The sequence below is a fragment of the Micropterus salmoides genome, unplaced genomic scaffold (assembly GCF_014851395.1).
Source record: "Micropterus salmoides isolate LMB-PRFRI ecotype aquatic unplaced genomic scaffold, ASM1485139v1 Ms_hic_scaffold_17, whole genome shotgun sequence".
Classification (NCBI taxonomy): Eukaryota; Metazoa; Chordata; class Actinopteri; order Centrarchiformes; family Centrarchidae; genus Micropterus; species Micropterus salmoides.
This window is the reverse complement of record NW_024040817.1, coordinates 1,862,822-1,875,551: the sequence shown is the minus strand read 5'-3', so window position 1 is coordinate 1,875,551 and position 12,730 is coordinate 1,862,822. Positions and strand designations below refer to the sequence as shown.

Here is a 12,730-nt window from a genome sequence, read left to right as displayed (position 1 = left end):
AAATGTGCCATTTAAAATGTTACTGCATTGTCTGTTAGGTTGATTTGTTTTATGAAATGCGTTTTTTTCTGTATTAATCATGTTTTAGTTCATTTAAAATGTGTTTTAGATTCTGCATTGTTTTTTTCTGACATGTGTTTTCTGTTTTATAAAAATACTTATGTGTTTTTTGGGGTGGGGGGTTTGCTGTGTTTTCTGAATTGTTGCTGGGGTTTTTTTTTTTTCAGTTTTGCTGTGGGTATTTTGATTATGTTGTGTGTTATGTTTTTATTAATGTTGCTCAGTTTTCTGTATAGTGGTGTTTCATATAATCATAAATACACATCCTCTCTCTCATCTCTGTTTTCATTCTCAGTCATTGCAAATAATGTAATAAAGAAAATGTGCCTGAAATATTACATTAACTATCCTCAATATTGATTATTCATTATTGTCCTTGTTTTGCCTTTGGGTGTGTGTGAGTGTACAGAATTTCAGTGCGGATGGTTGTGTCGTGACAGCTTACAGCTGGGCTGCTGTGTGTTTGCAGTGGTACTTGAAATCATACTAGCATTCTGAAAAATAAACACTTTAACTATGCATATTCCTCTGTCATTTAGCCAACAGGACTCTGTGTTACTGACATGTGAATAGATAGTGTGTGATGAGTGCTTGGCTCTCAGTGAAACTTACCTGAATGTATAAGGTTTGCAAAAAAAGAGAGCAGATATGATGCAGGTGTCCAGCAGGGTCAAGCTGTCGAGTGTCTGCTCTTTGTTTGGTTAAGAGCAGGATTTGATGGCAACTTAAGGATGTGTAAGGTCAGGTCTAGATAATAGTGTCACCAGTCAAAGGGCCATGTAAAATTATGATGACACAGCCTGATACCCACTGCAGCCACACAGCAGAAAGTTCACTTCTGTTTTGCAGTGGTTGAATGCAACTAAGTACATTTCTCACGTACTTTACATACAAATTCCAGGTACTTGAGTATTTCCATTTTATGCAGCTTTTTTACATCTATTCCACCTCATCTCAGAAGCAAATGTGTTTTACTCCACTACATTTGTCTGACAGCTTTAGTTACTTTTCAGATTACAATTGACCAACCCCTTCCTGTCCGGTGAAAGTCCTTTTCTAATTTGCTTGATAAATTGAAGTGTTCCTTCAGTGGGTTGTGAAAATTCAGAAAATGTGAAAATGCATCGTCACAAAGCTGAAAAACCTGTAGTGGAGTATTTTCACAGTGTGGTATCAGTACTTTTTGTTAAGTAAAGGATCTGAGTACTTCTTCCACCACTGATGTTTCCTCTGTACAGCAGAGGCTGTTACCCTTTTTCAGAACAAATATCAAAAAGGTGTCTTTCAGACAACTCACCACCGGGCCCGGCTCCCCACGATCACCTCTGGCTCCTCTGATTCCTGTGCCTCCCTGTTTGAGACACAGATAGCAGGAGGTTATTCACGGCCTCATTTCTGTGTTAGTGTAGTCAGTCAATCTTACAGCCCAAAAAGCTGACAAAACAAGCTGAGATACAAAGAAAATGTGAAAAGAAAACTGTATTGAATGAACTTAAGTAACTTCATGAAGCATGTGATGTACAGATGAGTTTGTGGGCCCTCACCATCTGTGTGACTGCGAGCATGAACGTGCTGTACAGTCTGCGTGTTTTGGTTGGTGGACACCGATATAGTAAGTACTTAAGTCCCTCTGTTGCCTGTTTGCTAAACTGCTGCAGCACAAATGTCTTAAGCACTCTATAAACTGGCAAAGTGCAAAAATGTGGCAATATGTATCATACAAATAATTAGGTTTACTCATCATTATGTTTATTTGCAATATGATGTAAGTGCAGTATCAGCATTAGATCAAATGCAATATCATCTTCAGTGTTTGACTGACTGGGTATGTATTTGATGTATTTGTGTGTGGCTCACTGGTGGTCCAGCAGGGCCGGGGGGGCCTTTGCTGTCCTGGGTGCAGGTGCAGGCTTTGGGCATGGCCGGGCAGTCAACCTCCTTCCTCTGGATGATCACAGCATGATGAGGATGACAAAAAAAGAGAAAACGATATGGCAATGACATGATAAGTGATAAAATAAAGCAGGCAAATTGGGAGTTTGACTCTCTGACGTTTTCCACATGCATTTCTCTGTACTGCATATTTCAGCTCACAGTGAAAGACTTTTCTTTTAGATAATATAATTTCCTTACTTGATGTATATCTTGTGGAAACTGGTGGTTTCAGTGATGGTTTTATTGGTTTGAGTTAAATTTTTAAAGTTGCTGACAGGTTATCTTTAAAAGATACTATGTTCTCAGAAAGGAAATTATGCATACAAGCAATTCTTGTAAACAGGTGATACAGCACGCAAACAAAACCTCACTGACTTTAACGTTAAATGTCAAGATTAAATGTTTTGCCATCGAAAGGTCGGCGGTTCAATCCCCGACTCCTCCAGGCTGCTTGTCGAAGTGTCCTTGGGCAAGATATTGAACCCCAAATTGCCCCTGGTGGCTGTTCCACTGTATGAATGTGTGAATGTTAGTTTCTGTTTGAGCACTTAGGCTCAGTGTATGAATGTGTGAAGAATGGTCAGTTTAAAAGTTTACAATGAAGAATAAACACGATGTACTAAAAAGTTTTTTCATGACGCCCTTGTGTAAACACTGTAACAGTTACATTTCAAATCTGAACTGTTAAAATGTCAGTAAATCTCTTCTTTCTTGAGGACAGACAGACGAGTAAACTGAAAAGTAAAGAGAGGTTTAGAAACAAATTAACCTCACCAGACCAGGAAGTTCGCAGCACTTGTCTCTGTTGGCCCACGAAGTGCTGCAGACAATGTCAAAGATCTGCAGCTGGAACTGCAGAGGAGGAAAACAAACAAATGTTAAGAATAACAATAATGACATAAAATACAAAACTGAACTTTTAACAGCCAGATTTTTTTCTTATCTTATTTTGGTTTTGCTCCATAATATGACACAAGTCAGTATCTTGTACTTGTAAAATTAATTCACACTTTGTGCCTTTGAAGTAATCTGTCCCCAAGCACCTAAACTCACACAAAGATAGTTTTATATCAAGACCTCATAACTGACTCAAAAGTACTCATAATTTCGACATCTGTAACTTCATGATTAAATAAAGTAAAACACGTTATCACTTTAAATGAATTCAGAAGCTTTCTATAATGGCTTCCAAATTTCATAATTACACAAAAAGGAAAGTACACATGGCTTGTCTAAAACAAATGTGACGGAAATCAACAGGGGGGGTTTATTATTTCACATGGCGGGATTAAAATCACTGATGATTCCTGCAACTTCTACAAATCACTGGATGTCCCGAGGTATTTTAGTGCTGTGCAAATAAGACTTGTTGCTTAATCATAATCCTGCATTTAATGCCAAAAAAAGGATTACTGTCAGGTTTACAGCTTCCCTTTGAACTCGTTTACAAAGGTCTGTGTTCAGTTTGTCTAATAAGGCGCGGTGAATTCTGATGTACAAAATTAGAGCATTAGCCAGGACCGCCCTGTGATTCATGGGGTTTAAAACACAGTGGGAGATCATAAGCCTCATCTTGCACTGTAGAAATATTCAAAGAAAGAACAACACGTTCAGCTGCTCCTGGAGGCCAATGTGGAAAAACTATTCGTTCTTCTATCCGGCTTTTTTCAGGTTCAGGAACCTTGTTGTGCCATGAGAATGTGCACGAGCGTACAATCATGAAACTGATGGCCTCTTGAAGGCCGGTATCGAGCCTCAGAACAGCAATATCTTTTCCTCTGTAAAAACCACCAACTGGTGCTCAGTTTTGGGTGCTGACACAAATGTGGCCGTGGAGAGCGATTTTAAAAACACTGGTGGGAGTTATTTGACACATTAGTGAAAATTCTTCAGCTTCAGAGCCGAGTCAATGTCAAGGGTTTTCTCTTCAAAGGGAGATCAAACCAATCAGACACAAAGTCTGCCTCGCTGCTATTTCTGGAGGAGGGTGGCTGGAAATTGATTTGTTTGCATTCACAAAGCTGCTCAAGGAAACGTCTTCGCTTTGATGAAAAAATTAAACATAGATGAAACGGCATAAGATCAAATACTGGAAGTTAGAATTCATGCGTGAACATTTCGTTGTACTTTACTTTCTTGTGGTGTCATGGAGTAACGGTGTGCGAGTGTGTGGTGGTGATTTGTTGTACACATACAAGGACTTTGACACTGGATTATACTGTGTGCATGTTTATATTAAGGCTATGTGTGTGTTATCCTCACCGGTGCAGAGTTGTCCTTGTTCCCTCTGGAGCGGACCATCCTGCCCAGAACTTCCAGTCCGTCTACGGTGATGTTTCCCGCTGCGTTGATGGCTTTCTCGCCCACCATCTTGCAGTCGATCACCACTTTGGCGCTCGTCTTGCTGACTGCAATGTGAAGCTGCGTGAGACAAAACATCCAACATGTTCACTACACATCGCTCCTTCAGACTTGTTTTTAGTGCATTTAGTCACCTGAGATGTTGGACTGACACTTTGACAGTTCGTCGGTTTAACATCAGTTTTTGTTTTCTCCATTTCTTCATTCGAGGTCATTTGCCTGCTATTCAAAATAAGCAATATGAAGAAAGCAGTTTGGCTGTGAGGAGCATCCCTGTTTTACTCTGTCCTATATTTGCAGCCTTCAGAAGGCTGTAGCTTCATGTACTGTGGTAGAACAGCGCCCTCTTCCTGTGTAGAGCAGGAAGGTAAACAAGCTCTTTTATCTGCAAATCCAATCTGATGACTCTGAAGGTAAAATACAGAGCAGAGGCTGGAAATGCATTTGCAACACCACCACACATTAATTTACATCAATCTGATAATAATGTGTCAGATTTAGCCAAAGGCCTTCTTTTCATCTGTAATCCCAGGGTAGGTTGATGTTATACATTACACAAGATACAAATAAAAACCAACACACCCAGAGAAGGAATGGAGAAGATTAAAGAATATCTGACAATCACAACTTTACATTAGACAAAGACTAAACATCACAGAAGACTCACTGCACTCTCTCTGTAAACTGTACCCTCTTGTTTGTTTAGTTTTTTTACATAAGGTTTTAAAGTTAAGTGGGTGTTAACATGCCCCACATTTATTCTGTATATTTGATTCCAGCTTTAAACATAACTTTTCTAGGCAGACTGCCAAAGAGATGATGAGGAAATGAAAACATTAAAAAGTTAATTTTGTTTTCACTGGAAAATAGTTAAAGCCCGCCAAACAAAATGTGTGTGTACGCGTGTGTGCGCGCAGTGTGAAAGCACACAGACAGACACAAACTACTTAAAACTGCAGACGTTTTCATCTTAAATGAATAAAAACACAAATGAAATACAAAATGGCTTTGCTAAGGCGGATTCAGGATAAACAAACAAACCTGATTTTACTTCCAATATTAAATTTCAAAGAAGTGCGAGCTCGTGTTTTAAAATGAATGTCAGTGCACAATTATAGCTCTGCAACCTGGAACTGGGACAAAGACCAGGAGAGCGTGTGGAAACGAAACTAAAATTACCTCCCTGAGCGACATGGCTATTTATAAATGCACATACAGGAAGTTCTGTCACCGTCATGGACAGCAAAGTGCTGAACTGTGAGGCAGATGAAACGTCGCCCGTCTGTGCTGAGAGGCTTCCTCAACACCATTAACCCTCTTCTCCTGTAACTTTTAACAGAGCTGCTGTCAGTGACCCTGTGTGATTGTTTTCTGTACAGACTCACACACATCTGAACCCTATTAACCTTCCTCTATAAGCACACCTTTGTTCGACGGGTAAAAAGAAGAGTTGGTAAAAGTTTTCTCTTGTGTGTTTCCGGCTGCTGTATTTACAGAAAAGGAAAAAATAAAAATGCTTAGCTGTTGCTGAGGGATGCCTGTGTGCGTTTCTCTCCCTTATTTAAATCTCCAGTTTCTATAGGCTACAATTAAAATTCACAGCACTGCAAATTAACTTATTAAAAAGCTCCATGTTTGTCCTGGAAAAGAGGATATTCAAAACGCAAAACACATACACAGCTCTAAGGAAAACAGGCCATAAACTGAAAAAAGTCTGCCCTGTAATTTTGACTCTAAGTATTACTAAGTGGAGTTGTGACACATAAGCATGACTTAACTTTGCACTTCTCTCGACACAAGAAGTGAAAAGTTTCCAACATTTTATAATTTTTTTCTTTTTGTTAGAGCTCTTGTAAGTTGTTGTGTTTAGATCAGAGGAAATAAATAAAGCATTTTATTCTTAGCGGGGACAAGAAATTAGTTTTACTGTTCAGCATCAACAGATGATTATAGTCCACAGAAGTACACAGTTTTACAAATAGCAGGGTGCAGACTAATAATACTCAACACCCTGCAACAGAGAGACTCATTTCCATGTCAGTAATGTCGTTAGCATATCTTTATACAGAGGTTAATGAAACGGATCACAGGAGTTTTAACGGACTGAACGGTTTCACACTTTTTATTTACACCTTACTGTAAATGCTACTGGAGACATTCCTTATTTCACAGCCACAGAGAAAGAAATAACTTTTTATATTTATGAAGACAGTGTTGCAGTAGAGGTAGCATCAATTGCAGGATTAACAAAAAAGGAAACCATAATCTATTCCTCATTATTATTTATACATTACCTATATTAATATTTACATGTCTCTGCACACTGCTGCTTTTTGCACTTATGGTTACATGCAAAACTGCATTTTGTTTTCTCAGTACAAAGTAGTAATGTGTTTATATGAGTTTTAATTTTGTTATGATTCTGTGGGGACGACATACTTTGCAATGCAAAAGTGAGAAGTGCTACACAAGGTTATTACTATAACTATAATTATTCCTACTACTACTATACTAGTAGTAGTAGCAGCAATAGTAATGGCATTAGTAGTAGACTCTGTTTGGCTAGAGGATGTTCATTTTTAACCTCACAGCTCTGACGTAACATCCTCTTCACCGTCTATTTATTTAGAAAGTTTATTCAGAGGCCAAATAATATAGGGATAACACAAACTTTATTTTAAAACATTATTTATTGTATATATATATATATATATATAATTACTATAATGAGTCAGGCCTGTGATTCCCGTCCCACCTGCTCCCGTTGACTTTTTCTCCCGGTCCTCTCCGAGTCCCGTGATGATTACTGTAATTGACTACAATCCCACGGGAATCCCTTGACCCACAGGAGTCCTCAGCCTCTAATGTATATAGTAGGGATATTAAGAGAAGTAGCAGCTGTATTCAGGACAGGGTTTTTGCTCAGTCATTGTTTGCTGTGGGGGTCGACTCTGTGTTTGGTCTGTCTGTTGAGTTTAAGTTCACTGCTGCTGTGAAATTACTTGTAAATGTCAAAGTGATTTTTCATGTTAACTGAGATGAACTTTCTCAGCAGGGAAACAAACTGTGTGCTGGTGCACTGAACATCTCAGAGTGAATTCACTCGTTTTAAAAAGGTAGGGAGCCATTATGTCAAGGCATGCAAAGATACACTGTGGTAACACAGAGAGTGACGATACAGAGTGAAAATAAATGCTTGTGTACTAACAACCATCCACCAGAACCTGGTTTTAAAAAAACAAAAAATAAGAACTATTATTAGTATTCAACAGAGCTGGCTGCAATGGTTGTCAAAATTTGCAAATAATTTACTTCATAATTTCTACTTTATAAACACCTCCCTCAGGTATATTCATGCAGATGGGCTGCAGCTGAGTTCTAAGCCAAACATATAACACATAGTAAAATTAAGTCACGGTGGCTTATTCTGTATCAGGACTGCCTGCTGTAAAGGTGTAATCACAAAGTCTACTGTATCCTACTGTATCTGTTCCATACCCAGTCGTGTGGGAGTGTGTATGTACATACTCATGTACACATTTACAGGCATTGCAGAGGCCCGCCGACCTGCATTAGCACTGGAGAACTGTAATATAAATCCTGTTAAGAGTGTGAAGTGTGAAGCAGCGCAGCCCTATCAGTCTAAAAACCTTGCTGAAGGACATTTCTTCATTTTTCTAAGACGTCAGCTTTTCAGGAACTAAGAAATGAGACAGACGGAAACATTCAGAGTTTATCGAATAAAGTGTGAAAAGTGTTACGAAAGCTGAACTTTGGTAACACACAGGGGGACCATTCAGTCTTTAAAAGTTAGTTAAGTTATGTCTATCACCACAGTTGGACATTTCTAAGAGATGACTTTCAAATTAGTGATATCCTCTCATCCATAACCACCTATAAAAAAGTCAGATAGACTTCAGGCAGGCAATGCAGGTGCCCGTCCTCTAGGATTATAAAATCCACTATGTATGCAGTTGCATGAGCACACACACACAAACACACTCACACAGCGGAACAAAAGGTGAAAGGATAAGCAGGATAAGCTCTGCTGACAGCGAGCAGACAGAAGTGTCTGCCGATCAGTCAGCGAGTCCCTCAGCGCCGACACTGACACTAACACAACATGACTGTGAGCTGGTTCAGGCTCAGGCCACGACTCAACTACAGCCGGCCTGTCAGGACTCCGCCTACCGTCTCGCTGCTCAGCGAGGTTTTAGATGACAGAAGAACGAGTGCAAGGAAGGAAGTAGGAGGAGGGAAGGCCAGTAGGAACCCAAGGTAAAGAAGGGACAACTGAGCAAATTAATTAACATACTGATGAACCACTGGATCAAAAGAAACAGAAAAACGAGGCAGTCTAATGTCAATTACATAACTCTGGCTTTTATTTACTTCAATCACTGAACTCACTCTGCCTGTATTTGGGACAAATACATTAATTCCTTTAATTCCTTTCATACAAAACTCTTGCTCAGCAAAGATGGGAAATAGGCTGCTATGAAATTGTTTACTTCAACCAGTATGAATATTACTTGTATAAAAATAGGCTTTTTCATCTCTCTTGTTTACAATAATGGCAAATCTGAATTGTTTCCATCAAATTATTATAATATATATAAATTGTGGACATTCTAACCGATCGAACGATGTGTTGGGAATCAAGAGGCCCCACGATACGATATTATCACGATACCTATGTCACGATACAATATTATTGCATTTTATCTTTTTTTCCCAACTTCAAATTGTGTCCACAAAGGAAAATTCTTTTTCTAGTTGATTGAAAAAACAATTTTATTAAAGCCAAAAAACAAACTTCTCATGTACAATTTATATAGTAAAAGATCGATACTTGACGTTCGTGTTATGATACGATACTGCCTTGCAAAAATATATAGCGATACTACGCTGTAACGATTTTTTCCCCCCACCCCTAATATTGACAAAGGTTTTAACATTTATATTTGTATATTTGGGCTAAATAGATTAGAACTAGCTCTTGCAGGCGACCCAGTGGGGTTTAAGAGGTTTTATACATCCAGAGAACTTCTATAAAAACCTGATTAGGCGTCAAATCAAGACCCGTGTTTATGTGTCAAAACGTGTACCCGCACCAGGCCAGTAAAAGAGACGTCTAATTGGGAGTAGGCTATGATTTGAAGCTTTAAGGTATTAATCTGTTGCCAAAAACCCAGTCAGTCAGCAGCTAGATCAGTCATTAAAACAACAAGTTAGTTAACCAGCCACAAACAAACACATCATGTCTATTAGTCACTCAGTAAAATAAGCAGTTTGTAACTCAGCCCAACAGTCGTCAAGTGACTTTGCTGCTCCTGTCACATTCGTGTGAACATCACTGTGGCACTCAGCATGACTCTGCATCACCCTCTGCATCCTCAGCAGGAAGTGTTTTTTTTTATTTTTATTATCAGTGAAGAATCTCACACCTCATCACAGTTTCTGCGACGGACCGTCAAAAACGGTTGACTTTCCATCATTTATGCCCCAAGACATCCTGGTAAACACTTTAAAGCTGAAGTATTAAGTCTGTCACTCACTCTGACAGATGATCAATCAGTCAGTGTGTTAGGAATCAGTCAGTCAATCAGTCAGGCAAAGAAAAAAAGAAACCTGGACTGGAGTGATTCTGACCTTATGGAAACTGCCGTAGAAGAGTTTTTTGATTTCTGGCCCTTCGAAGGTGACCGTCTGGAACTCTCCTTTGTAGTCGTTGTTGAAGAACGTCAGAGTCTTTCCGCCGTCTGCATGAAGACACAACAAAAACTGCATGTTAACAAAAAAAAGAAAATAAAGCACTTGTCATATTTTTACTTTACTTTACTTTTATTTATATTATGTCTTCCTCTTTGACAGGTTTTGATTTCATGACGGGGATGAGTAAATGACAGCTTTTACCTGCTCCTTCATGACAACCATAACCATCCCTGGTGTTTTATACATTCAGTTTGATTGTGATGGATTTGTAATTATAGAAATAACAACGTACAAAATGACGAGAAACAAATGTTTTTTTTTTGACAACTGGATGCTCCCACAGCCAAGATCCCTGACTCACTGTCGAGGATGACTCCCACCAGCGGCTCGTTGTTCTTGTTGAGGATCTCCCAGAGGGCGAAGGGCTCCTCTGGAGTGTCTGGCAGCAGTCTGAACAGCAGGGTGATGGTGTAGTCAGAGGGCAGCCCTTCGGGATGGATGTACCTGTGAGTCAGAACAGAAACCCAGGTAAATATTGATTATGAAGGCTGAACAGTGTGGATTATGGGGTCTGAATACAGTCAATACTCAGCTGGAGCTATCAGAGTAAGTAATTCTATCTTACGTTGAACAAACACACTTTAATGTCTATTGTGTGAGATCCATGCAGCAGGTGGCAATAAAGCATTTAATAGACAAGGTACTATTTTATGAGAGAGGACACTTGTTAAACATCACAGTAACAAATACCTGGTTGGCTGTGCCAGAAAAGCATCGCTGTGCAGGTGGAAACTGGGGAAGGTATTGAAGGTGCCAGGTACCATTGAAACGCCAGAGACGCTGCTGTAGCGATTCTCCACCAGCCCAAACAGCTCCATCATACGGAAACCTGACGACACACGGTCGGAGGTTCAACTTGTTGTGGACAGTTCAGTGCATTCAAAAAGTAAAAAAAGTCAGAAGCCACCACTGTTTCATGAAATAAGCCTGTCTCAGTAAGATTTATTTCTCTGTGGCAGGCCGGGTTAGATGCACTGGTCAGTGATTTTAATCCTATGAGAGTGTGTGTGTTGCATTTCCTCTCCTATCCAAGTAATAACTCTGGCACCGATTACCCCATTTGTTTTTATGTCCTGGGGAAACATCTTGGATTTTAAAAGTGTATTTGAGCCTTTACTCACAAAGAGCTATGTTTCTTATTAGAGTTTTGTCATCTCGCTGCACTGTTTGACTGCTGCCAACACCAGCATTCAGTCTTAGTTATGAACCCAGATGTCAAAAGGAAAAAAGAAAAGCATTTTGGAAGAGCACGACTCAGCTCAGCCAGTGGGTTGTTGTTGTTGTTGAGAGATCTATTAAGGTTAAGATTTTATGCTCATCCTAGTAGCACCAACGTTACATGACAGACAGCAATGCAAATGAGAGTAAAATAAATATTCTGTTTGTATAAGAATTGGAAATAAGCAAATAAGCTTGGAAATAAGTAAAAACAACTAAAAATAGAATACTTCTTAATGTCTATCACATCCTCAGGGTATGAGGGCTACTTTTATATGCCAGGGGAGGATTTGCTATCCTGGCAAATGTCAGAGGGGATGGACCATTCGACCACACGGAATCGCGGGTGCTGTGTCATTTCGGCCACTTTACAAAACAAAGCCCACTGCTGATGGAGAAAGTCAACACGGCCGACACACACAGGGAGAGAGAAAGAGGCGGGGCAAGCAGCTGTGTTATGCAGCAGAGTATATGTGCGTGCTTGTGTGAGAATATTACCTGCAGATTCAAGTAGGCTAGTGTAGTGAGAATGAAGCAGATTTAAAATGGTTAAATAAGAAATTACCCAAGCTACTAGAAATAGAAATATACTGTCATTCTGTGGGAAAACTGTGAAATAAATCAATACATTTTCACTGGACGACGTTGCATAAGATATGGTTTTATCACTTGCACAAGTTTACTATGTTTATAGTAATAATAATATGCCTAATAATAATAATATAATGCATTTGGCCCAGTTTGCCAGATGATGGGCAGACCAATTCAATTATGTGACTCAAATTGGGACATTCAATCAAAATTAAACACCTCATTAGACACCTCATGAGAGTGCAACATAATCTGATTGTCAGTAAAGTTACTCTTGTCAGAAAAGCAAACCATAATCCTTTCTACTTCTGCCATTTTCTTACTTGTTTTTATTCATGTGTATTCCAATGTTAAGAGCCGTGTGTGAGAAAACATTTGTTTGCGATGTTTACATCCTACACTGCGTTCATGAGCTAGGATGTTGCTGGAATCAGTACAGCCAGAGACCTGGTCTTCTAGTACCACTACCACTGTGAGGTAGGATACTGCTGTAGGCCTAGCAGAGACAGGGAGGAGTGTGGTAGAGGCGGGAAGTAAACTGTGACAACCAAATGTTCGGTTTATATCTAATTCTGCGGTAGAGAAAGACAGTAGCAGCAGACAAGCAGACAGAGCACACAGACAACATGTACATTTTTTTTATAAATGTGTGCTCTTAAAAACTATTGAGCATTGTCTGCTAGTCATTTACATTAAATGTTACACACAGTAGGCCTACTGCTTGTATTATCTCACCATCCTGTACAACAACGTAGCGTAGTAGTAGTGAATGTGTGTGTTCGTGATAATG

General features: G+C 39.4%; 1 protein-coding gene across 6 annotated transcripts in view; it reads right to left on the bottom strand.

The window, feature by feature from the left end:
• LOC119906777 (collagen alpha-1(XIV) chain-like) overlaps positions 1-12,730 on the bottom strand; it is a 516,646-nt gene that overhangs the window by 390,728 nt on the left and 113,188 nt on the right. For all 6 annotated transcript variants that reach the window (XM_038724122.1, XM_038724121.1, XM_038724124.1 and 3 more), the window contains 7 exons: positions 10,822-10,960; positions 10,433-10,575; positions 10,009-10,118; positions 4,258-4,416; positions 2,770-2,847; positions 1,918-2,004; positions 1,358-1,411 (listed from right to left, as the gene is read on the bottom strand). In XM_038724122.1, the coding sequence (XP_038580050.1) occupies positions 1,358-1,411; positions 1,918-2,004; positions 2,770-2,847; positions 4,258-4,416; positions 10,009-10,118; positions 10,433-10,575; positions 10,822-10,960 (770 nt within the window). The remainder of the gene's footprint in view (positions 1-1,357; positions 1,412-1,917; positions 2,005-2,769; positions 2,848-4,257; positions 4,417-10,008; positions 10,119-10,432; positions 10,576-10,821; positions 10,961-12,730) is intronic.